We start from the raw sequence: 27983 nt of genomic DNA on the forward strand, positions 1-27983 counted from the left end.
TTCCCTATCTCTCCACTCTTACCAGTCTCATCATGGCATCTTTATATCCTTAGTCTCGAGACCTCTGTTCAGCTAGTCTTCATGTGGTTCTCAATGTGGTTCTTCTATAATTTAGTTGTGGTTGTAGGAGGAGGTGAACATAGTGTTTACATACTCCATCTTGAAGTTCCTCAAAATATTGCTTCGTTATGGCCTCAGAGAATTTAGATTGCTCTGTGAGCCAAAGTAATATTCAGAATTGCACAACTTTCTGCCTACCCATTTGGAATGCTATGATGTTCTTTTGGTCAAAAATGTCTAAGTAGCTTCATTTTCACCAGCAACCTTTTTCTTGTAGTAAAAAAAAAAAAAAATTTACACTCAAAGCTCCTTCTTGAAAGCCCTCTTATATGTGATGATTTTTACTTTTTAAATGAGAATATAGACTCTCAGAAATTAAAAGTAACTTAATCCAAACATTTACAGTTGCATTAATCCTCTATCTTCAATGAAATCCTCCATTAATAGCTGTTCTCCAGGGCAAAAGAGATGGAAAAAAAAGGAAATGCAATCCATTCTGTGTGGGATAACTTTTAGCTAAAACAAACTAAAGGATCTAGATGTAGTCTTTGAGAACTCCTGAGTTTTCAGTCTCTCATGCCTCTTGTTTTATTACATTATGAAGACTTCGTAAAGCAGAGATTCAACTTTAAGCTTGGACCATTGAGAATATGGCCCAACAGCAAGTAAAGCAACACTTCTAAAACAATTCACTATGAGAATTTAGATCACATGGTCTTGACCTTTTCTTTTCAGTAATCAAAAATCTAAAAGTAAACTTATTATCTAGTATAACTAAAGGTTGAGATTAGTTTCTGGAATGAGACTGTGTGGTTTGAACTCTGGCTTCTCCATTAATTAGCTATATGACCTTGGGAAGTCACTTACATTTTGAAGTCTTGGTTTACTCATCTGTAAAAAGATGTTATCTTCTTTACTGGGCTATTCAGAGGATTAAATGACCTAATTCACATGAAGCAGTATGTTCAGTACATCACATGTTTTAAGTATCTAATAAATGTTAGCTTTTCATGTCCACTGAAGTAATAAAAACATAAAATTTAATTGTAGAGAGCTATTTTTTTTTTAAATGAATTTCCATGAGTGCTATTTTGGACTAAGAATAATAGTGTTAGGAAAAAAAATTTTTCATGCTATAAACAGCTTATAAGGAAATTTTATATTGCCAGAATGTTTTTAACAAATCAGTATGGATTGATAATGCACTGGATTTTGGAATGGTGTGCCAGCATTTAGTCGACAAGTTAGAGTCACAAGTAATTTGACAAAATATAGTTATGTATTATATTGAAAATTTGGTTACTTCTGTGTACATCTGAACAGTCATACACAGAAGTAACTTGGTAAACTGAACCATATATAGGAAGGGATTACAAAATAATTCTCGAATGTATCCAGACAAGGTTTTAAAAAAAACTGCTGTTGTCAAACAATATCGTAAATTAACAAGTCTCTAGCTTTGTCATTTTTTTCTAAAACATCCTCTTATGCCATCATTAGGTTCTATTCCCCAATTGTTCAATTCTAATCAACGGTCTGCTTTCTTGTCAGAGTAAAAAGCAAAAACAAGACAGAACTTCCACTTGCTAATTCTGCAAAGAAAAGAATTTAAATTCTGCCAGTCCAGAATATCCCTTGAGCTAACTAGTTTCTACTTCTCTCCCATACCCCAGAAGTCGGTCATTGCAAGCTGCAATACATCACTGTCTGAAGAGTATTATTTTCATATCGACCAATGGAATGTGCCATGCTACATGAGCACTTAAATTATTGTTTATGGTAACATCAATTAAATATGTCCATATAAAGATTTATATCCTATTAGAAAATTGTTTATCGATCCAGAAATCAGGGAGAACATAATAAGTACTTTCATAAAAATGAAAGAATCTTAGTTGGTAAATTTTGTTTTTTGGTTTTTTTTTTGAGACTATTCAAATTACTTTTCATGAGAAGAATAAGTGTTTAAGGTCCGCTTCCCAGCATTTCTAACATGTTCCCTTGGGGGTTTCACATTACTATCAGTACCTCATGAAGGAACAAACAGTATTTGTTTATTAGATAACATGACAGTTAATGGCAATCTATAAAAGATGTTATTCTGAATGAAATAAAAATGTGCTATGAAAAAAAATTAGAAAACTGAAAAAAAAAGTGTTATGGAAAACTATACTCTCTCATTCTACAATCACCACTTAACCGATGTCACTGCACGTGCCCATGCTGTTTATGCAGAGACATTTTGCTTTCCCAAGCTGGCTGTCCACTTACCCTAGTTGTTTTCACTTTATTCCCAGAGGAACAGCTCCAGCCTTTCCGATCCGGAAGAACTTTACATTCCTCTCCCTCTAGACACGGCTGCATATGGCACCACCATTTCTGTTCCACTATTGAAGCTACAGGAGATAGAAAAATGGATTTATTGTTTTCCATTGGGTTTCTTAATTCTCTTGATGTATGAAGAGGAACAAAGCCACTTTTTTCCCACCACTGGAAAGACTGGGTTTTGAGGTATGCTTCTTTTCATTTTCCAAAGGGGCTAAATCTTTGTAGATTTTCTGACTAGAAGAATTTATCTTATTTTACTGTGATAAAAACACTTCACATGAGATCTACCCTATTAAATATATACTACAGTATTGTTGAAGGATTTTTCATGTGAATATGCTTCATGAAAACTAGTATGTTGGAAAGAAACTCAATCTTCATGCACTGATTTACATGAAAATCAGAGGGCATTAGAGTTAATGCATTTTTTTTATTGTGGGCAGTAACCATCATCCTAAGAAATGTACCATGCTAATGTGACTACTTAATTATTCATGGTAACAAATTAAATAGGTCCATAGAAAGATTTATATCCTACTGTAATTACTTGAACCTTTGAGAAGTATTTTGATGTATCTTTATAATATTTCATGTAAATTCTATCCACGGGGTTAGAAATTTGTACTATTTAATCAACTATTTTCATATTTTCTTCCCCAATTAATTTGCACACAACACATATCCTCAGCTGGCGAATCAATATTTCACATGGACTTTGGGGAACCTCATTATAATGCCTTTTCTTACAAAATTGCATAAGATTTTAGACCTCTTTCCAAAAAATTTTATATTTCAAAATGCCTTCCAAATAACCTTATATCAGCCACCTAATTTATATAGTGTGGTTCCCTCAGGATTGGCCCGGTCAACAGATCTAGTGGGATTTCAGTTCTCAGCATTCCCCAGCTGTACTATCTCAATGGACAATGTGAAAGTCTCACCATCCACACAAGATGGAGCAGCTCGTGTGGTGCCTGCCACCTGCCCGGGGAAACAGGAGCACTTGACCGTTTGTGACCGTTCTTCTATCTTGTTCTTATTACAGCATCTGTGGAGTGCCACCACCTCGCAAGTGCCCGTTTTAACATGGTGAGCTGTACAAACAAAAACAAAAGATGAGACATTTAGAAAACTTTGGACATGCCCACCCCTCTTTTTAATTAGAAGTGCATTAAGTATAGCTCTATAAGAGACCCACCATGCATGAAACTAGAAATATAACGATGCTTACTCCACACTTTGATTTCTAAATGTGGAATGTGGTTGGACTATTTCTGTCAAAGCAGTCTGAAATACAGATTCAATATATGATGCTATCAAAAACGTTTATTTGCATATGACTTCTTTTTACACCTTTTTGTTTGACTTGCTAATAAAAGGTAAACCCTTAGACAAGGTACCCTGCAATGGAGGTGAGTATAAAGTCAGGCAAGAAGTTAGGATATGGGGGGATCCCCCTCCTTAGTATTCTTCCACACAGTTTCCATGAAAACGAACTAATTTGGTGATTCTTGAAATTGCTGTTGTTTTCCCAAAAGTTTCAGCTAGTCTCAGGACTCAAAAATCATTTCTTCTAGTTTTGCCTGAGGAGACAAATGGCACCAAGGGCAGCCAGAACTTGGGTGGATTTATATCTAGTCTAGAAACCCAGTCCAATAAGCTGTGAGGTTCCCCTGCCCATTTCATTCACCTTGTAAGAAGGCTATAAAGGTAAAATTTTGGGACGTCAGTTATCACATCATGATAAGGTTCCAGTTTGCCATCATTTTTTTCCCTACCATTTCTTCTTCAAAGTATTAACCTACTGTAAATGATGAAGCAAAAATTTAATCTGCTAAAAATAGCTTAAAATCAAACATTTGTTGAAATACTGTGCTTTCAGAAGTTTTAGAACTGTAATTGCTATAAAAACAAATTTAAATAGAAAAAGTAGAGATCTGAAGTTGTTTAAGTGATAAATATATCGGAACCAATTGTAAAAGATCAGCACATTATGCATTTATATTAATCTTGACCCTGGGAGACAAGGGGCCACTCTGGAGTAACTCATATTAGATAGCTTGTGAGAGAGAGCAAATCATACATATTTTCCTCCTTGTCCCTTCACATGAGACTAAGAAACTCAGGTGTGACATGTAATCCACAAAAGAACTTTCAAGAAGCAAATATTTCCAAGGTCCCAAAGATTTTTCTGTGTTTGAATCAAGCTCAGAGCTGTCTCTACAAAAGCTAAACCTTGAGAGCCAGACTTCTTCTCATGCTATGGAAACTATTTTCTTAGCCAAGAATGATTCCATTTGTCTTAATTGATTGCTTTGTGTTATAGTTTACAAGTCATTATATTGTTTTCTACCCTGTTCTTAGTCACATTTTGAGTCCTGGGGCTGCAACAATGAATACGAGGGACATGGATCCTACCCTCGAAAAGCTCATATTCCTGTGAAGAAAACAAATAACTAAGTTAATGATTGAGACAATATTAGATTTTTAAGCTCCTTGAAGGAAATGAAGTAATGTGATTGAGAGTGATTAAGCAGGGAGACAAGGTATATTTTAGCAAGAGTCCCAGGGAAGACCTCTCTGAGGAGATAATCTGAATGATGATCTAAGTGAGAAGGGAACATCCACTATGAAGATCTAAGAAAGGACAAACATTCCAAAGAGAAGGAGCACGAGTGACAAGGTACTGAAATGGTAAAAAGCGTGGTATGTTCCCAGGCAGCAAGATGACAGCTGTGGCTAGAGTGTGGTTGAACAATTGAAAGGTCAAGGGAAATGTGTCAGAAATGTAGGAAGATCGTGTAGGGGCTGGTACGCCTCAGTAAGGAGAATGGATTATATTCTCATTGCAAGGGACGCCTTTGGGTTGAAATGGTTTCACTTCATTAATGCTTCAGAAGTGTACTTAGGATGCTCTTTAAAGAATAGACCAGAGGAGGAAAGAATGGAATTGGGGAGACTATGAAGAGGTTGCAGGTGATAAAGGATGGAATTTAGACCAAACTAACAGCAGCGGCATTAGAGAGAAGTAGTAAGGTATGTTTCAGTGCAGAGTTGGTTTGACTTGCTAATGCATAGAATGTGAGCTGTGAGGGGAAAAAAAGAATTAAGGATTGGTCCTGAGCAATTAGAAGTTGGTAGAGAAGTCTCGGGGGGAAAAGGAATTTGGAAAAGATGTGTTGGGTTAAAATATCTGTAGGTCTGTTTCGTCTGTGTTAAGTTTGAGATCTTTTTAAGACACCTCAGTAGAGATGTAAATCAGGCAACACCATTTGTGAAATAGCGCTTAGGGAAGAAATTCGAGCTGCAGATACACACTCAAGAGATCTAAGCCAGGAGGTGATATTTCAAGCCATAGGCTGAACCAAATTACCACGGACAGGTTACCGGCAAAGAAGAGAAGAAGGGAAAGAACAGTCTAAACCTATATCTGGAATGGGGAAACAGCAAAAAAGACTGATAAGGAGCAACACATGTAGTAGGAGGAAAGGAACTCAAGATAAAGGCATGGAAAACCAAAGAATAAAATGTTTCAAGAAGGAGGAATCAATCAGCTATGTTGAAAACTGCAATAAATGAAGACAAATAACAGTTTAAAAAGTAACACCTAGTGGTTAAGAGCATAGACTCCAAAACTAGAGTAGCTGGATTCAAATCTAAGTAAGCTCCTCCTAGCAGCTGTGTGACATTGGACAAGTTACCTAACATCTCTAGGTAGCAGTTTTTTGTATCTAAAAGAGGGATATTATTTGTACCATCTTAGGATTGGTTTGAGAATTAAATGAGTTACGTATAAAGCATTGAGAACACTGCCTGCCTCATAGCAGGCCTTCTTTGTTAGCTTGTATTACTAGCATTTAAACTTCGTAAAAATCATTTTAGGTGCTGAGGAAAATAAAGTCGTGATTGAAAGTATATGTCTCGTAGAGAATGGGATGTAAAATTATACAGACAAGTATAAAACTTTCTTTCCTGGAGTTTTTCTGTGAAAAGAAGAAGGAAATGGAACAATAGCCAGAAGGGAATATGGCGTCCAGGGAATTTTTTTAATAGATGCCATAAAAGCATGTTTACTTACTGGAATGATCTGGTAGAGAGAGAAACAGTCAATATAGGAAAGAAAATGGGTAATTTAAAAAGAATGTTCTTGAGAAGGAAAAAGGAATTGAGATTCAGGGCACGTGGGAGTGTTGGTATTAGATTGATGTGGGGACACAAAATCCATTTTACCAGGAGAAGAGTGATATGTAGATAGAGGCAGGTAGGTGTGAGTGGATAAGACAGTGAGACGAGGCATCTGTTTTCATCTCATTTTTCTATGAAATATGAGAGATGTTTGAAAAGACTATAAAAAGTAAATATCTCAGAAAGAGGAAAAGTATATTTATTGGGAAGTAATAGTAGAACTGTCTGGCAAGGAGTTGGCTGGCACATACTATAAACTGCAGAGGACACAGTGGAATGGAAGAAGGGGTGGGATTAATGGCAGAATGCAGATATTTCCATGATGATAAATTATTTGGGACACTTGGATTTCTGATAGTGATTTAGGGAAACAGATGTAAGTCAGGATGAGATTAAGCCTGCAAGACTTCGAATGGAAGATGGGTTATAGATATTAGCAGGGCTTCTTCACATAGTGAAGCTGTTAGAGCACTGAGCAGAGATAGCTTCAGAGAGAGATTAGTGGTGGCTGGGGCTCTGTTCTCTTCCACTGTACTAATGCAGCCAGGAGCACACAGTGAGATTCCACCAACCTCCCCTTCAGCCCCCGAGAAAAGAGGCATTATTTCAGCAGCAAGGCCATTTTACCATCTTTCTCAAAAGGAGATTTATGGTGCGGAAAGAATTACAAGCGAAAACTGTTTTAACTATTTCCCCCTCCTCAATATCGAAATTTTGACTTTCCCTGACAAGAGGAGAAAAATCACCATGGTTGTCATTAGTGCTGTTCAAATATTTCTGATTCTCTCCCTTCTCTGCCCCCATTAAATTGAGATGTGTTGATGTGACTTGCTTTGACCAATGAAATGAAAGCTAAGTAATATGAGTCATTTATGAGCAGAAGCAAAGGAACAATTAATCAGTAACAAAGGAGGCAGGAATATACCATGGGGTAAAGACAGTCTCTGCAATAAATGGTGTTGGAAAAACTAGAAAGACACATGCAAAAAAAAAAATGAATCTAGACCACTTACAAAAATAAATGTATAATAGATTAAAGACTTATATATAAAACCTAAAAGAAAACATAGGCTGCTAGCAACATTTTTTGGATATGTCTCCCCAAGCAGGAAAACAAAAGAAAATAAACAAATGGGACTACTGCAAACTATAAATATTTTGCACAGCAAAAGAAACCATCAACAAACCAAAGACAACCTACTGAATGGGAGAAGATACATCCGATAAGGGGATGATATTCAAAACATATAAGGAACTCATACAACTCAATATCAAAAAAAAAAGTCCAATTAAAAACTGGTTAGAGGACATGAATAGATATTTTTCCAAAGAGGATGTACAGATGGCCAATAGACATATGAAAAGATGCTCAACATCACTAATCAGCAGGGAAATGCAAATTAAAACCACAATGAGAGATCACCTCACACCTGTCAGAATGGCTATTATCAATAAATCAATGAACGGGTGTTGGTGAGGATGTTGAGAAAAGGGAACTCTCGTGCACTGCCGTTGGGATAGCAAATTGGCACAGGCACTATGGAAAACAATATGGAGATTGCTCAAAAAATTCAAAATAGAAATAGACCCAGCAATTCCACTTCTGGGTATTTATCCAGAGAAATCCAAAACACTAAACGGAAAAGATAGATGCACTCTTCTGTTCATTGCAGCGTTATTTACAATAGCCAAGATATGAAAGGAACCTAACTGCCCATCAATAGACAAATGGATAAAGATGCTATATATGTATATTTAATATATATATACACACAATGAAATATTACTCAGCCATAAAAAGAATGAAATCTTGCAATAATGTGGATGGAGTTAGAGGGCATTATACTAAGTGAAATAAGTCAGAAAATATGTAGAATCTAAAAAACAAAACACAAACATAGAGAACACATTGGTTGTTGTTGGCAGGTGGGAGGGGGGTTGGAGGTATGGGTGAAAAAGGTGAAGGGATTAAGTAGTACAAATTGGCAGTTATAAAAATAGTCATAGGGAATATAGTGAATAATATTGTAAAAGTTTGATGTCGGATGATACTAGATTTATGAGGTGATCACTTCCTAAGGTATAAAAAATGTCTGATTACTGTGTTGGACATCTGAAACTAATATTGTATGTCAAATGTAATTGAAAAATACATTTAATAAGCTAGTATGTAATTTACCACACTTCTCTCCACTAGCCAGAGCAACCAATTATGTTGATAGTGGAGACTATACCGAGCTGAGTTCTCAAGTGAAGAGACACAGAACAGAGTCCCCACCAACCATGATAGACCTACGAGTAAGAAATAAACCTTAAATTGTGTATGAGCTTCTAAAATTTAGAGGTTATTTGTTACTGCCACAAAACAGCCTCCTCTGGACACAGTAGTACTTTTTCTGCTGCTTCCTAGATTGTTCATAGGGTATATTTTTCCAAATACATTAGTTGGAGGTAAGTCAGTGAAGTATGACATCTCAAAACCTGGTCATTTATTCTACATTTGAATCAATGCAGAATAAATATGAAAAAGAAAAGACTGTTTAGATAGTAAACGGATTGTAATGAATTATTCCACAATTGGATAATTACATTGGGTAAGGTCAGTATGTCAGAGCTCTGGTGAAGAAAGTGTGCTTCTTTGGGGAGAAAGGAAGTGACTGATGCTTTATATGGATGGTAAAATGAAGAGAGGGATGAGGTAGTTGGTACACTGAGAAGACAGAGGCATTTTTCCCTTCACAGAACATGGTACTAAATGTTAAGAGATTAATAAATGTGACCAGGAAGAGCAAGCCTGAGAGACCAAAGCCTTTCTGCCCTAAACTTCCTATTCACTGCCTATGGATACATAGACACACAGGTTTAGTTTCCTGGTGAGAAATGTAATTTTGTGAAAAATCTCTCTCAGTCTTTATTGTTCTCATTAAAACAAGCTGCAAAGCTTACTGTGGAGGAGGAGAACTAACCTTTTTAAAAAATAGATGAATGGATGTATAATCTTATAGTCAGAGATTGAAGGCACAGGTAGGGAGAATATTGACTGTTCAGTATTTTTTATATATGTTGGTACATATGCCAAGTGAAATAAGATACTTTAAAACTGGTAAATGAATCTTTTAGCAGACCCTCATCTAAGCATAACATATGTTCAGTTTTCTTATTTGTCTGATATGTGTCTTAACTTCTAATGATAACCAAATCCTTGTAGACAAAGACTAAATTTTCATGTAAACTGCTCACCATTTGGTATGTGTTTAGTAAATGGTAAACAGTTTAAGAGGTAAAACTAATTCCTGTGGTTTTCTTTTAAAAGGTTAATGAGACTGTAAGAAATTCGAGCAGTTACTAGAATTCTTTACACAGATTCAGATAGAGCTGATGATAAACTAACCTAATCAATAGGGCTTTCAAATTAACACAATAGGCTTCCCAGACAATCACTTAGTATCACAGTAAACTGATGCAAGACCCCCTGGAGAAGATTTAAGTGAAAAAAAAAATAAAAATAAAAAACATCTTTTTGCTGTTCTGCTATTTTTTCCTTCCTGGATGTGATGTATAAACACAAAATCACCTCCTCTATTTTTGTGAAATGACACTTAGAGACACACAAGTTAAATGCTTATGAAAAAGGGATACCAAGTATTAACCAGCTCTAATTATTGTCTTCCACGCTTATTACTCTTATGTTTTAATTCAATATTAGGATCATTGACTCTATAATGTCCCAGAAATATGGCCTTAATAGACTGCCACTTAAATCATATCTTAAGATGCCTAAATGTTTTGCAAAGTTATTATGACTGGTATATTCTGGCATGCAATCCTATAAGGCATTTTAGCCCAACCTTTATTTCCATCTGATTTTTTATGTAATGAAAGGAGCTCCACCATAAGGGGAGGATCTAAATGTGTACATTTACTGAATTTTTACTGCATGCCAAGCATTATTCCACTTTATCATCACAGCAACCATTAAAGAGGAAGCTATAATTATCCCCAACTTACAGACAAAGAAACTGAGCCACAGAAATGTTAAGTAATTTGCAAAGGTAAAATAGCTAGGTAAGAGACAAAACCAGAGATGAGTCCGGGGACTTTGCTTTCTGAAACCATCACCTTAAACAGTATCTTCTAGTGCCTTTTCTGCAGAGCTCCACATCCACGCAACAGACTGCAGTTCTAAATGATGTGGAGGAATGCATGACGCGTATCACTGTCCCCACATGCAATGCTTGGTAGCCTCAGTCTGAGCCTAGTTTCACCTAAACTATACTTGAGTAAACCCTTAAGAAGGCCATTCCCCTTTCAAAGAACTGCTTTGTTCATCTCTAAAATGGTTCCAGAGAGTCCTTATGAAAACCAAATGAGATAATGTATTCGAAACTACTTTTAAATTGTTTAGCAATTTAAATGTTAATTATCTCTTTTACTTTTAACGTAATCAATGAAAATCAAAATGATGGAACATATATAAAGATATAACTGATAGAAAGTTATGTACATTTTATAAAAGTACATATTTCATGTGTAAAAAATATATACACACACTGGTGTTGAGATGCATGTAAAAAAATTTCATCTGACACTTATGCTACAGAAGAAAGTAAATTTAGCATCAAGTTGTGAATTTGTTCCTATGTGGTTTCCTCTCCATTAGATTTCAGTTCTTATTTGTATTCCAATTTGTCTCACTGATTCTGAAATTCTGTTTGTCTCCATACACTCTTATTTAATAAGTTTACTTGACTAGCTCCCAAGAGAGTACTTTTAAACAGAAATAAAGTACCAACTACATGCACCAATAGGCATCTAAAATGCAAGCTAGTTAGTGGATTTAGGTTACTGTAAATCACTTTGAATGGATAAAATGTGCGGAAACAAACGCTTTTGAGACAGCTAATTTCTCACTTTAATTCATTAGAATGAGAAAATAGGGAGCATTTTTAGACTTTCTTGTAAAGCAATGTAAAAGAAATGGTCATTTAAATAGATCAATGAAATTTCAAAAGTTTATGAAATCAGGATTATCAGGGAGGAAATAGCCAAGTGCCAATGACATTTTTATAAAGCCTGTTTTCTAAAAGTTCTCCATTTTATATGTAAGAAATAAAATTATTGGGGAAAAACAGATTGCCACTAAAGAATAACACTAACAGTGCAGTCCTCTATTAACGAAAGCAAACTCTCAACCAGAGGATGTCCCCCAGTCTATGTGAAAGAGGCAGAACAAAACAAGATTTGCTGTCGCAACAATTTTAGGTTTATTCCCCCTCAGTCTAATCATGAACATCTCGTACAGCCTCATTTTAAGCGAGAATCAGTATTAAGGCAAACCTCAAGGAACAGTGGTCTCTTTATAAACTGCCCAGCAACTTTTGCTTGTAAGGCCTACGGGGAAAAAGAATGAGACGGATCAAATTCATCTCTCTAGAAATTTGGACTAAAAGTCACAGAAATGTCACATGAAAATGGACATTTGAGCCCAAAAGTCATCTGGCATCAGGAGTCAGGTGACCCATGGGGAGCTTTGTGCACCCTGTGGTGATAACAGGGACTCAGAAGAAGCAGACCCCAAAGCACAGGTGCAAAGAGAGGTAAAGAAATAAGATACCAGCTGCCTTGATGTCTGCGTATTCCTGAAAATTTTCCTGAATTCCTGAAATATTGCACAGATTTCAACGAGCCCCTTTTTTCCTGAGGCAACTTGATGATGTTCCTTGACCCCAAAAATGTGCTGACTAGGGTATTCTCTTTTTTAAATTAAAGTTAAAATTAAAAGCTAATTAGAAGTTTTCATCACCCCCACTTTTACGAGCAAGAGACAAGTTTACACCTTCATCCTAGGACCCAGGAAATTCAGAATCTAACAGTCATACTTTCTGCTTTAACCTCATAGTGAAAACTGACATTCTAAATGATGACTTTAAGGCCATTTCAAATTACTATGAAGGGAATATGGTCCATTATACTTTTTTAAATGTTTCTAATGGCAAAGGCTAAAAGCAGATTTCCTACTTCATCCCAAATTACACACACCCACACACAAATGTGAAGGATCAGAATATCCCCAGTCCCTATACACTACAGAAGTCACACTGTTCTTTAATGATTAATATTCCTATAAATGTTTCTAAGGACAGCAGTACAGCCCAAGTGATTCCTGAAAAAAAATGACAGTGAGTAGAAAGAGCAGTGAAAAGAAAGATGGGATACTTTGGCCCTAATGCATAGTTCTCTGTGCCTGAAGAGTGTAGTGTTGAGTAAGTCGTTTAGATCTCTGGGTCTCTTTCCTCATCTGTAAGATGAAAGAATCAGACTAGTTTTACAGTTAATTTAAAGATTCCTTCCAACTCTAAAATTCTATTAGTTTATGAAATGATTCAGTTTCATTATAATGGGTAAAGAAAACGAAAGTCAAAGTAAACAGATTTTTTTACTTGCCTCAGACTAACATAAATTAACTTCATTGAGTCACTGAACCTAATGAAAAACTGAGAAGGGAGTCTGTGAAATTTATATTTTTGATATAAATGAAGTCCTGGATCTTAACTGTACAGTTATAATACATGAGTATTATTCACTATAAAGTCATCCTACATCCTCATATTATTTTATGTACAAAACAGTTTAATTACTGTTGATTCCATGAGTGCATTCAAGTACAAAAGATAATACAGAAGAGTGAGGATTCTGAAGTCAGTGTAGGTTCAAGTCCCAGCTTTAAAAGACAGTGCCCACCTATTCACCAAGTCTCCTCTTTCTTTCCTCCTGGACACACAGCTAGACTACATTTTCCAGTCTCCCTTGCATGTGACACACGGAACGCAGTGGGAAATGAGTTTTACTTGCAGAAGGCTCATCCCTTCTGCAACGTGAGGACACAGCATGACATCTGCAGCTCAGAAGAGGGCCTGCACTTGACCATGCTGGCATTTTGATCTTGAACTTTTAGCCTCCAGAACTGTGAGAAATACATTTCTGTTGTTTATAGGCCACTAAGTCTCCGATATTTTGTTATGGCAGCCATAACAGACTAAAACATGCAGAGAACAAAAATGTGATTCCAAAAATATTATTTCACCTCTTTCTGTTTCAGCTCCTCATCAGTAAAATGGAAATTATAATATCATCTACTGTAAAGAGTTGTAATGAGGATCAATTCATTATTGTCATTATTCATAACAGTACTTATATTTGATAAAGAGTAAATGTTAGCCATAATTAGTATGTAGGCTAAGAAAACCTTAGTCCCATAGATCTATGTATATAACGCAGATATCTAAGAGAGAATCATTGACACTTAGAGACTTTAAGAATAACAGAGATAAAGTCCTATCTTGCCATTTTACACAGAAGAAATTGATGGTTAGACTACAACTATAATATTCACTAGTTCAAAATCACAGAGCTAGATTATGGAAGATCAATAATTAGAACTCAGCTCTCTTAATTCCCAGTTCAATGTCACTTCTATTACGTACCTCCACATCTCTTTGCTCACCAAATTCCTCTCATTCTGCATCCTGTTCATCTCAATTTCCCTCACTCTTCCACAACCTTCCCTCTACTGACTTGACTTAGGCGTCCTTAGCATCTTCTTGCATAATCCTGAGGGGACCCTGACTAGTCTTTTTATTTCCTAGCTTATTCCTTTACATGCACATAAAGACACACATTCTAATGTGGTAGATCTTTCTAAAATTAAGTCTAGGGTATAAAACCATTCTTGGCTCATCATTATTCACAGAATAACTTCAAATTCTTGGGCATAGCCCAGGCATTCTTCCATCAGCCCATCTCTGACTTTTCCAGCCTCGCTTTTCTGTACACTCTTGTTACACTCCACACTCAAGTCATATAAACTATTTTTAGAATCTTATCTTTAGTCAGGCCACCTCTTACTCTTTCCTGACTCCCTACCTCACTCTATACACCCTAGGAAACACCTACCCCATCTCTCAAGTTCAGAACATTGTAACACCTACTCCATGAAGCTGTTAACCAACCAACCCCTCAAGTAGACTAGACAACTCTTCCCTCCTCTGATTAACTTTTTCTTACCTTTTCTGCAACACCTGTAACAGTTTTCTATATTTACTGTTTATTTTATTCCACTAGATTGTGAGGCCCACATTCATGATCATTCATTCCTGATTCCCCAGCTTGAGGCACAGTGTGAGATCCATAATAGAAAAATGAATATGCTTTGTGAATCAATGAATAAATAAATGGTTTATCACAAGAGCTCTCAAAAAAGAGAAAAAAAAGAACAGTAATCATTTCTCAAGTCCAGGCTTAGATGAACTTACTAGAAATATTTAAAAACATTGACCTTGCTAGTTTGTGGATGTGTGGGTTTGTGTTCTTATTTTGTTCTTTCTGAGAGCCAAGTAAGGTTTCAGGAGGAGGGAGACACTCGGGCCTGGACTGTGATGTCAGAAGCCCTAGGTTCTATTTCTAGTACTACCACCAACTATTTAATCTTTGCTAAATCAGTCATAATTCATAAAATTAAAAACTTGGCCATATTTGATAGCAGAACATTTCATGTGATGTTAGCTAAATGTATTTCAACCAGTAGTATTCTGTCCAATGAAATGAAAGCCTAATGTAATCAACGAAAGTATATTCATCAGAGAAGCAGTGTGACATTGTACTCTGACCCAGGAGATCTTGATTTTTCCCCCAAGTTGGTCAGGACAATTCTTTGAAAGTCACTTTACTTATTTGGACTTCAGTTTCCTTAACTAAAAAGTCAGAAAGATCTCTAAGTTTCTTTTCCACTCTAAAAAGGTATGATATGGTGGGCTATGTACAAATCAAGATGGATAGAGGCACCAAAGTCATTTAATTTCAGGAAACAATTATCCCGTGAGAGAAGGATGAACTTCTATTTCCCATGTCTAATTTTGCAGATTGATAATTCCATGCCCATACTAAGAAGTTTTCTACATCTGGGGTATTCTTTGAAGCCAGCAAGACACCTACAAACAGAATAAATCAGTATTATTCAAGAAAAAATGAAATCACTGCCTTCAACAAAATTTTTTCTCACACATGGAAAGTTTGCTCTGTATGCAGTGATTGACATGAAAAGCAAATTTAGGTTATCTTTCTTCTATACTTCAACAGTTTCAATACAGAATATTCGGGTTCTGAGTGTCATTCTAGATCAAAGGATATAAATTCTAAGTTGTTATTAAGGCAGACTTCAGGCTGATTTTCTTCTAAAAACTAAAATGTTTTTAGTTTTTAAAACATTTTTTAGAAGAAAGATGCTAGTAGCTCTTCAAAAAACTATATTTTTAACTACCCATTCACTGTGTAAGGATTTTATACTGTCGTATCGATTAAGATTTTTTTTTGGTATTGATAGCTTCTGAATATGTCCTCTTTAAAAATAACTTTATAATTCATTTATGATGTGAAAATCAAATGAGAATAGAGAAGTAATGATGTGTAATAGGAGGGTCATTGGTTCCTGGCAAGTTGGGAAATGTGTCCTTTTTTGCACTCCACTCCTAACTAACCAGGAGATCTCTGCCAACTCATTCACATGTCGAAGATCTGTCCATCGCTGATTAAGTTCCAGACATTGTGCTAGCTCCGGAGAAGACAAAGTCAAAGGAATGACCGTCCCTGCTTTCAAGGAGCTTAGAAGGCTATAAAAGGAGAGAGCCATGCACATGAAAAGTAGAATTGATAAAGGAGCCATGATGGAAATAGCCACAGAATATACTGATTTAAAAAAAAAAAAAAGTCATTTTCACCCAAGAGGAGCAGGTATAAAAAGAAAGATCTGGAAAGAATTCATAAAGATGATGCTTAATCTAAATTTTGCAAGATGCTTGAAAGCTTGCCAAGCCACCTCAGCAACATGGGCCTCACTTAGTTTCCTGGTCAGAACTGGGTGATTTCTAAACTCCCTTCTGGTTATAAATTTTTATAATTTTATATACATTTTTAATAATGATATAGAAAGGTATGTTTCTGTTCACATATGTATATATTTAACCATAGTGTGTATACTATCCAAAACCCTATATTAAAATATTTCTAATAAAATATTTCTAATTAAAATATTTCTACTATTTCTATAAAGCTTTTTAAAACACGTACCTTGCTGCTTTAAACAGTGTCTGCTAGACATCACTTAACTTTTAAGTGTTATTCTTAACCACAAATCTGGGGTGTGTTGGAGTGTAGCTTTATGCAGATGCAAAAAATCTAAGACATAGTGTGAAATGTAGTGGATCCTGACCAAGTCACATCCTAGGAATTTATTTTCTTTAAGAGGTCCCTGGTGTTAATTTGTTCTTTTGGTAATTTGCCTTTTTCTCCTGAAAGTGAAGTGAGCATGTACAGTAACATGCCCTCCTGGGCAGCGTAAAATGGATACCATTCAGCCAAACTAATTAATGAATCAAAGGCTAAAGCAGCCTTCTGGTGGGAAGCAGGAGTATCTGGTGATTACAAGAGAAAATGAGACAGATGCCGGCTTTTTCACAGCTGTTACTAGCTGTGTGACTTTGAGCAAATTACTTGCAGCTAAGCTTCAGTTTCCTCATCTATGAAACAATAAATCTACTTTATTTTATTGTTGGGAAGATTAAGAGAAAGCAGGTAAAGCTCTTAGCTCTGTGTCTAGCATGTAGATAGTACTCAGTGATCACTAGCTATTATTATTATTAATACAAATCCAGGGACTCCAATTATCCTTGTGAAAACATTCTTCAGGATGAGACATGACAGATGGCAAATGGTTTTCAGTGAAACTAACTTATGAATCAGGTCCTTAGCAAGTTACTTTCTTATCTAAGAGTCAGTAGATAACATAAATAGCTGCATAATAGGTGAGAACACAAATGCTAGAGCCAGAGGACTTGGATTCAAATTCCAGCTCTGCCGCTTACTTCCTGCATAACCTTTGACAAGTTACTTAACCTCGCTATGTCTCGGTTTCCTCATCTGTAAAAAAAAAGAAGAAAAAAGAAAAAGAAAAATCATAGTATCTGCCTCATACCATTGTTGTAAGGATTTAATTAATTAAAACATATAAAGCATTTGCAAAGTATCTGGCCAGAGTAAGTATTCTGTAAATGTTTACTATTGATAGAAATAGAACTTTGCATAACACCTTTGGAGACCTAGGAGGTAATGTCATCATCAATGTGGAGTTGATGGTAATAATGTAGGGAGGAGGCAAGAGAACTAAAACATTAATTAGATCAAGCTACATTCAGAGACTGCAGTATGCTGATCGGCCCTGCAGCCAAGCCATGAGGAAACCTACAGAACAAAGGAAGATTTCTGCTGGGATTGCTAACTAACCATTTACCCATACCATGAAGGGAAAACAGAGTGTTTAAGTTGGGGCCTACACAAAATGAAATCCTTCATTCCCTATGGCTAAAACCATCGGAACCTATGGATCAAAGGCTAGGGATTTTTTTCTTTGCTCTTTTTTTGGCTTTGCTTTCTCTTGTCTTTGCTTTCTCAATCTATGGATTGTTGTCCCTTCTCTAATAAACTTTTTTTTAACTCTGACTCTGGCATGCATTTGAATTCTTCCCTACACTCAGTGTTAAAGACTCTTTCTCTCCTCACAATGCACAGGGCCCAGGCTCCCCCGCCTCCCCGGACCCCTCCCCACCTGGGGAATTGCCCTGACCTGCATCAGTATCTCTTCTTAGCCTGATGGTAACAGCACTCTCACAGAGCCCTCCTGGGGAGAAGGACAACTGAGAGCTCATTCTCTAGGCTCAGATAGACCCAGATTAAAAAGCTGACCTACTATGCATGAGCTTGCTCACATTATTTCACTCCAAATCCTCAGGGGGCTCAATCATAAAATGGGAATAGTAGGATCCACCTAAAACTGTTTGTGAAGATGAAATGGAACCCTGAATATTAAGTGGTTGAATACCTCTATACTTTGGGGGACTTGTTTTTAAGGGCTTGACCTAAGAATTACTTGAATTTGAGCCCACAACTTGACCACTGCCCTGCACTGCCTCTCTAGCCTAAGGGGCAAGAAATCTGGTCAGAAAAACTGTCAAACTGTTCTGCCTTGACTCTCAAACCTTTTTACCTCATTATTTCCATCCCTCAGTGCTACACTGGCTTCTTTCTCACCAAGGACTCTCAGAGTCCTAAAGATTCCTCGTCAGCATTTACTGACAGGAACTTGTCCCCATTCTTGACTTTGCTTTTCTGATCCAATACTGTGACTCCCTCTCACACTAGTTCTCATTCTTTTCCTTCTCCCTTTCATGCATGACTTCATCATTCATTCATTTAACATTTATTAAAGGCCCATGGTATGCTAAACACAGAAACGCCAGTTTCTGCCTTAATGGAGAAGACAAACATTGAATATGGCTAGAAGCAGCACAGGGAACTGATTCAGGATACAAGATATGGAGTTAGATCAGTCCCAGCCTTCTTAATAGCTGTGTCTTGAATTAATTATGTAATTGCTCTGAGCGTCAATTTCTTCTGCTGAGAAATGTGAATACCAATGTCCACTTGGTACCTAGAAGAATAACCGTCCTCCATTACCATCCACCCCCTACTTGCTTCTGAGAATTTGCTTTATACCAAAAAAAGAAAGCATTATTTTACCAGTTACCCTTTGTTTATAGAAACTGATGAGAGAGGATACCTTGCTTTAAAATGTGATCAGTTGAAAAGGAAGAAAAATGTTTTCAAAGCTTTGGCTGATCTTACTGTAAATAAAAAGTTACCACTACATCTCTGATTTTTGAAAACACCAAGCAATGAGCCCCACTGGGGAATGGACTGTGCTTAGCATCATAATGTAAAGCTCTGTCCTCTGGCAAAGATACTGTAGGCAGGTATCTTTGCACATTATGTTGCATTTAAGACAACATTTTTCTTAAATTACATTTAAAAAGTAGTCATTGTGGGAACATTTTTAGTGGTGTGTGTATGAGACAGAGGGAGAGGGAGAATGAGAATGAGTTTAATCCAATAAGTATGCACCTGAAAGCTAAATAAAAAGAGGAAGTATATCTTCACTACGAATTGGTAAAGGACCCTCAGAAGAGATAAAAATTTAGAGTGGCAAAGCTCAAGTGTCCATTTAATTTATTATCCAAATCATGATCCATTTGAGAATAAAAGGGTTTTCTATAAATGATTATGCTAAAATAACAGGTGTTAACTGGTCTGGGTGCAAAGTGGAACATATAATTACTGCCAATGATTAACCAATGATGAACTGTTCAGCTAAAGCCCACCCTTACTGACTATGGTCTTATTCCAGGCTGAATACCAAAGCTTTGAAAAATGTGCTGATATGAATTATGTTTTATGAACTCTCCTGGGGGTGAGGGATGAAAGGAAATTAAAATCCTAGGATAGACTAAAATTGGTAGGGAACAAGTTTTCCTATGTGGGTATAGAGAATTTACATTCTAAAAAATCAGTGGCATTCTCTTTCTCTGAAAATCCTAGATGGTATATGCTTGGCTTGAGGCTTGTCCAGGTACAATGCAGGTGGTTTCCTGTCTCTTTCAGAAGGCAAAGCTACTGCACCTGTTGTATCTTTGTACTAGATCTGTTCTTTTCCTTTATTTTGTGACTACAAATATTAATCCTCACAATAATAACACCACTATTAATGAAAGGAAAGCAGCCCAAACTATATCGATTTTAGGAAAAGCACCATAACCAGGGTTGTAAATAATATTGTGCTTAGAGGTGTATTTGACGACATCAGATTACGAGCATTACAGCATGAAAAATCATTAAATTAAATGAAAACAATGTCAAATATCCCAGAACATGAAGTATGTAATTCGAAGCCACAGAGCATATGGAAGAGATGGCAGAGACCAGATTAAAATCAAGAGAGGGCATGCAAAGTACTGAGAGAGGATAAATGGCAACAGGCATACCTGTGCTAGGGTAGTGAGACAGGACATCACTTGTAAATTCTTAATCTTTTAGCAGGAAATTAAATGGGACATCTCTTGCAGAGTTAATCTTTTTAGTAAATCTAGTTAAGTTTTCTTCCCTCCTTTCTTTGGGAAAAAGGCCCTCTCCCTCAAATCCTGATAACTGCCCTGGCGACTCAGATCATCTGTTACTGATAAGGGTCATCAGCCCATTGTTAAGCAGAAATGGTTTTAAGCCATTTCAGGCAGGGCCCTTAGAGTCTGATGGTCGGGGAGGGAACTTTAAGCCAAAGGTCTTTCTTTTTACTCTTTAAGTATTAACCAAGCCTGTTCCCCTTTATTCACTTAGTAGGCAAATCAATAATAGAAATTAATAGATGTATGATTTGAATAACGAGTTTGTATCTTCTTTTCCTTGTCTAGGGACTGAGGTGGCATTTCAGCAAGAAACCGAAGACCCCACCCTGACTGAGGCAGGAAGGGAAATAGCTCCATGAAACTCCTGTAGGCAGGGACTTCTGACGGCTGTTCTCAGCAGGAAGCAGATACTGCAGAAGAAGAGACCTCCCCTCTTTCAACATCCATACTAATAATAAGGGGATTCATGGCTCTTAGATAAGAGTAAGGCAAGAAAGTTAGGGGGTTTGGGGTCTGCCTGCAGAGACACTGAGGTCATCCTATCTCAGAAGGGGCCCACCCTAATCCGCCCACAATTAAGCCAGAAGGCATTTTTTTTAACTCACACAAACCAGTAGGCAGAGATTTAGGTACCAGTTTAAGCCAGTCACTTGCACCTGCGCAATGAAGACCCCAACGACCTTCAACTCACCTGAGTCTCATTATACCATCATTAGAATATGATGCATATGCCCAGAAGTTCATTAATATCATTATAATAGACAAACATGGGAACAAACATGCGCAGAAAGCAAAATGATGAATCACTGAGTCCTCCTTTTAATCTTAGTCGTCAATCAAAGAAGCCCACTCCCCTAAGAAAAGTAACCACCTGCAGCAAATAGGGATAAAAACCCCAAAGGCTTTGTTACCAGGCCTTTTGAGCCAGGCCTTTCGAGCCACGCCTTTCTTGCTCAGGCCCGCTTCCACGTCTAGAAGTGTACTTTCCCTTCTAATAAAACTTTTCTTTTCTACTGTATTTCGGTGTCTTGCTCAATTCTTTGTTAGAGACATCAAGAACCTGGACAACGTGTCAAGAGAGGACCCCACTCTCCAGTAACAGTAGGACATGTCACAAACGGAAGGAATTAATAATGCAGGGACATCAGGTCAACTTCAGCCAAATTCAGTAAGAACCAGAAACATTCATTCATGATATTTTTGATGAACTGGAAAGCTTGGAGAGTTAAAAAGGGGAAAAGTATGGAAAGTGGATGACTAAGAGGGCCTTAGTGTTCTCAGCTTGACAAAGCTTGTGAAGGGCCTTTTCCAGACTTTAGGCCCTTGACCTACCTTTTCTTACAGCATTTACTTTAGAAAATTTGCAATAATAAATTCTTTATCTTCCTTTTTGAGATGTAAATCTTCTAGTCTCCTACAAGTTTAACAACCCAGGAATGTCCTTCTTAAGCATTCCTAAAGCCATCCCTTTGAAACAAGATCATCAAAGAAGCCTGTATCTCACTCTCTGTGAGATGGTAGGAACCTAACTTTGATATGCACCAATTAGTAAACACAGATGGCCTAATCACATTGACCAGTCTCCCCAGAGTGTCCTCCAGTACCTTTGCACTAACTCAGCCCAGTGTTTAAAAATCCTCCTGCCTTTTATTTCAATGGAGTTGAATGCAATCTCTCTCCCTTTTTGCAATAATCTTCAATAAAGTCTTCCTTGCCATTTTTAACAAGTATTCAGTACATTTAAAAAAGTGGGGGCTGACTGTAGAGCATCTGCTTGGGTAGCTGAAAACATCGTAAGGTCTAAATTAAATTTGCTTGACTAGGACAACTGTGATTTCAGAAGTTCCAAAGGGCCTCCTCCTTCCTCACTCTCCAAAAACAATCTCCACCAGATTGCAGAGGAAACAGTTTTTCTAACAAGGAATAAGCCTCTCCTCTACAATCAGAGATAAAAGGCTGGTTGAGGTAATGTTTCAGTGTGAAGCATTTCAGCGATGGTGTAATCAGTCAATCAATAGGTATAAATGGGTCATTATAAGATCCTTTCCCGTTTGGATTGAGGAGCAGGAAGCGTGAGAAGAATAGAAGGACAAAGAGGGGATGTGGAAAAGATAAAAAGCAAAAAAATGAGGTTAATGACAAATTTCACAGGATTTACAGCTTTGCCTAGAGTCTGCCTCATCTACCTCCAACTGGGTTGGAATAAAAAGAAGTTGGGGGCTGAGGTATTTTTGTCATGCAGCTGCAAACACAGGCAGGCACACTTGGCTTGATTAATGAAGATGTTTAGGGTTTGTTTTATTAAACAGTTCTGACTTCTTGTAAAGTAGCTTAGATTTTATCTTAGGATATCGCCATACTTGAAATCTGACATTGTTTTTCCACTTTTCTTTCCATGGCATGCATCAAATTAGTGTATGTGTTTGGGGGTACAGGGAGTACATCACAGCCTCAGGTAAAACAAAAATTACCAATCCCCGTTCATTACAGATAATGCTATTTTATAAAGAAAAAAAAAGCCTTCAGTGACAAGAATGTTAGAAATAAAACAAATATATATTTTAAAATCATTAATGAATCTTATAGGAAAAAATATTATAATACAACTACATATTGCTGCAAAAATAGATTTTATGAAATAACCTACAACCAACACAATAATTGAGTTAAAATAATAATCATTACAAAGTCAAGAAGAGCAGGAATGTTTACTTCTGCTTAGAGATAGCTGCTAATAAAATAAGTAAAAATAAAAATTTATGAGATTTCATGCCATTTGCCAACCAGTAAAGCAAACAAAACTCTTCTGCATGTTTAGATTTTTTTCTTATACCTCCTACACTGGGGTGTCCCTTAGGTAACAGTAGGGTTTGGGGCCAGGAGGGGTCGTTAGACATCATAGTGTAAATGATTGCTAAAAAAAGTCTATATTTCCATGTAAATATTTGAGCCCAAAGGTATAAGGTTAAATTCTAGGCCTAAAAAAAAAATAAGCTTGCAAAGATTTTTTTCCATTCTTTTGTTATTTAATCAAATTTCAACCTCCTCAGTAATTCAGGGACTGATTAGAAAAGGTTTTAACTAAAGTCGACATGTTATGTAATGTGTGTATGAGCTTGAGTGAAGCAAATATATTTACTTCCTATTTATTTAAGATATCTAGCAGAGACTTGCAATCTGTTTCCCCTAGGAACATTCCAAAGAAGTCTTTTATTTCCTAATAATGAAGAGCACAGCTGACATTTATAATGCTTTTCCAGGAGGTTCCAGAATCTAATATTAAAGCTTGAGGAAAATATTTATTCTTGGAGAATTTATGTCAAAATGCTTTACATGTTTAGTTTTCAACATACTTTTACATCAAAGGGTCAATAAGTTGTTTGAAAATGACTTACATAAAAACACTGCTTACAGATCATTAACTACCTGATGGACAGCCCCAGGCAAGGAAGTCTAAAGTGCTTATAGCCCACAGAAGATCACTCAGAAATATGAAAACAAAGCTATAAAAGGATATCATAAAGAATACAGAAATCAGTATTCATTTCACATGGAATTGTTGTTTAATGCCTATTCCGGTTGAGACAAATTCATGTGAATAGGTTTTGATTTCACATGTCTAATTATACGTGATATAATCAAGTTTATTTCTGAAAACACAATTAAGAGCTTGTGACAATTTCTCTTTTGTCCCACCGATGTACTTAAGACAGTTATCAAATTCTATTGTAAGAATTGCCTCTTTCTAATAAGATAGGGATTTCTTGAATTTGGCACAGAGTAGGTATTTAATAAACATTTATTGAATTGAAATTAACACAAGGATATGCCACACAGGAAGCTAACAAAATAGTCCTTACTTCCTATTCCAGACATGTTATTACTTACTTCATTAACAGAAAATTAGTTCAGAAAAGGGAAATGGGCAAGAAGATCTGCTCTTTAAACTAGTAAAACAGTAGATGGTTAGTCTTTTAAATTATTTTAAATTTAATTCATTGGTATTCTTAAGTTCCAAGACAAAAGTCAATGACAAGACCCCACCAGAAACTGTAGAATTCAGCACCATATATTTACATTTTTTAAAAGAAAATTCAATGTCGGTAAGTAAGGAAAGAAGCATGTCCCTTAAATATTTATGTAATTTAATGTTCCATTTCAAGGCTTTTACTAATAATTCATTTAGTCAGAGGAGATTAATATTGGTATTTTTACTTAACCCAGACAATCAACTTTAGATCATGTAAAAGTGGAAAATTAAATGGCAAAAGTATATATATATATATATATTTTTGTCACAAGGCTTATTTGGATGGCCATGCTTTCTCCTGTGAGACTGAGGACTTCTCTGGAAAAGGGAGAGAAAGTAGGAGAGAAGAAAAGGTAATAACCTAATTATTTTGGATAGTTTGGAAATAAGCCCACACTATTCAGGAAAAAAAAAGGGGGGGGGAAGAAAATGAAAAGGGAAAAGGATATAAAGAATAAGAGACCTAGGAGACTGTCTTAGTTCAGGCTGCTATAACAAGACTACAATAGATTGGGCAGCTTAAAAACAGACATTTATTTCTCATAGTTATGGAGGCTGGAGAGTCCAAAATCAAAGCACTGTCAGATCTGGTGTCTGGAGAGAGCTTTCTTTCTGGCTGGTAGACAGCTATCTTCTCACTGTGTCTTCACAAGGCTGAGAGAGAGATTACCCCTCTCTCATCTCTTTTACTAAAAGCACTAATCCCCTTCACCAGAGCCCCACCGTCATGGCCTAATACCTGCCAAAGGCATCCCCTAATACCATCACACTGGGAACTAGGAGCTTCAATATATGAATTTGGAGGAGGGGGAGGATACAAGCATTCAGTCCATAGCAGAGACTATAAGTTTGGGTGACTTGGGGAGTGTCTGAGAAGTTATTTTCTTGCTAAAAGAGTGGTCCAGTACCAGGGATCAGCATAGCAAAAACTGCCAAGCTCAAGATAAGTGATATAAAAAAAAGCCCTCTCAGAAAGATGTGAGGCATTATTCACCTCTGGTCCTCACAGTGTCTAAGATCAGAAGTGAGAAGAACCCCTCTTGCTTCAGGTTTCATAGGCTGAGTTTCTTTATTTCCCTTTCACTGGCACTGTGTTATCTTCATGGAAGTGGTACTAATCCCCAGTTTGAGAAAAGAAAGTTTGGGGAGAAAATTTCTCACAGTCCAGTATGGGAGAGAGACTACTTTAGAAATAAGTTTGGAGTGTTCAAGAATTTTTTTAATCAAAAGACAAAGTTAAGTGAGAGTTCACCACTAATTCTGATTAAACTAAATGGGAGGTTCGATGTGTCATAATATCTCCCTCCCATTTAAAAACAAAGTATTTCAAATTTGCATTACATACAATGAAAGCTTTATATATTTAATCTTTCTTAAAAATTCCCTCATATTAAATTATTTACTTTTGTCTTAAAATTTTTATTTTCTTACTCTTAAGGAAGGAATCATAGGAAATTAACACATTATCACATTTTACTATAGTGTAGTTTTTCTATGGAACCAATGCCTAGATTATTTCTATTTGTTGGCAAAGAAATAATAACTGTAAATATAAAAGGTGCACCTCTTAGCCCTTTTTGTAGTCTATGAAGTGCCAATCATGCCTTGAACTTTCTGTAAAGATTTGGACTATAATAAATATCTTTGCACTCCAACAGTTGACTCAGATATAGGCAAAAAAATTAATGCCATATACACACACAGCTCCTCTTAAAATCCTATCCAAGAAATGTTGGAAATAAGATATAGCTATCGATAAAAATAGGATATATTGGAAATATGAGAAAATAAAAAATTGAGCACAAAACAGGAAAAAAGTACTATATTAAAATATATTGTTTATGAGGATTGAAGTTTTAATAATACTTGCAAATTATAAGATATATATGCCATATTATGAAAACCTGCTGGCCTAGCACTGAAATAAAAAGCATGCATAAAAATAATTTTCATCCATAAGACTCTGTATCAATCACTCAAAATTTGTAATGATTAAGTACTTCTGCATATTACAATCTAAACTAGATCCTTTTCCTCAACTGATACCCTAAAAAATACAAAATATTAACTTTAAGAAGAGTCCAGAATATCACAGTGAATTTCTTCTCTAACATCTATTATCTCATATGAACTTCATATGTACTTATAGGAGTAGACAGGGAAAATTGTCACACTTTATACTTTTAGAAACTAAGGCTCAGAGAAGTTTAGCAACATGTTCAAAAACAAAGTTAGATCATTAATAAGTGATAGAGCCAGGAATGAAACTTAGGTCTTCAGATTTCAAATTCCAGTTTCATATAGCTGTAAATGATTTAATTTCTAAGTGGTCAGATGACTGTTATAAGCTCTAAACTAATTGTGGTATATTAGCAGTTACTTAAAAATTATTAGGTGATTAAAAAATTAAAGTTTTATATTTTCTCCGAAAGAAACAATTTCCAGTCTAAGAATAGTTTAATCCCTATGAGACTCACATACAAAAGGAAATATTAAACCAAAAAAATAGAGTGGAGGAACCCAGATGGACCCTGACTGGATCCCTGAGTTGAAGAGGCAGACTTGTGAGGCTGGGGCCAGAGGGGTGGTGGGGAGCAGCTAGAGTTAACACAATCGTTTACCAAAGAAAAAAAAGCTGTATAGAAAGAAAACTTAAGTTTTCAGCAGAGCACTGATCAGTATATGCTTATGAGGAAAATGTCTAGGGTAAGGGTAAGAAATACCCAAAAGGATTAAAAAGAAATAGTATCCAGAGATCAATCAAGACTGGGAATACCTGGTTTCAATAGCCAAACTGGAGAACTTTATAATCCATGAGGCACTGAACAGAGTACTCAAAAGGATCTTGCCTCAGTAATAGGGGATACTTACTTCTAGATTACATGTTGCTCTGGTCCTGCCTTTCTAATCTCAAAAGCCAGACCCCGAGATAATAAAACTATTTCCAAGTAACTTAACTGTGAACCATAACTAAGTTTAACAATATTTATTATCCAAAAAAAAAAAATCTAGCACCTGAAAAAATAATATTCACATAGACTTTCATCCAGTCAAAAACTATCAGACATGCAAAGAAGCAGGAAAATATGACCTATAATAAAGAAAAAATAAAATAGTTGAACCTGATCCAGAATTCACACAGATGTTAGAATTATCAAACAAATCATGTAATCAGCTATTGTACCTGTATTAGATATGCTCAAGAGGTTAAGGGAAAAAATTGAACATATTAATTAGAGAAAAGAAAAATATAAAAATAATCCAAATTGAACTTTTAGATATGAAAACTACAATGTCTGAGATGAAACAATACATTG

At 36.1% G+C, this 27983-nt stretch overlaps 1 protein-coding gene across 2 annotated transcripts in view; it reads right to left on the bottom strand.

The window, feature by feature from the left end:
• TAFA2 (TAFA chemokine like family member 2) overlaps positions 1-27983 on the bottom strand; it is a 385780-nt gene that overhangs the window by 39575 nt on the left and 318222 nt on the right. Inside the window, exons 3-4 of one of the 2 annotated variants that reach the window (XM_039865868.1) lie at positions 3330-3482; positions 2332-2456 (exon numbers count right to left, since the gene is read on the bottom strand). In XM_039865868.1, coding sequence (XP_039721802.1) covers positions 2332-2456; positions 3330-3482 — 278 coding nt within the window. Of the gene's footprint in view, positions 1-2251; positions 2457-3329; positions 3483-27983 lie in introns of those variants that run through there. The other variant, XM_039865867.1, reaches the window with a different exon arrangement.

This window comes from Pteropus medius, unplaced genomic scaffold, assembly GCF_902729225.1.
Source record: "Pteropus medius unplaced genomic scaffold, Ma_sr-lr_union100, whole genome shotgun sequence".
Taxonomy (NCBI): Eukaryota; Metazoa; Chordata; class Mammalia; order Chiroptera; family Pteropodidae; genus Pteropus; species Pteropus medius.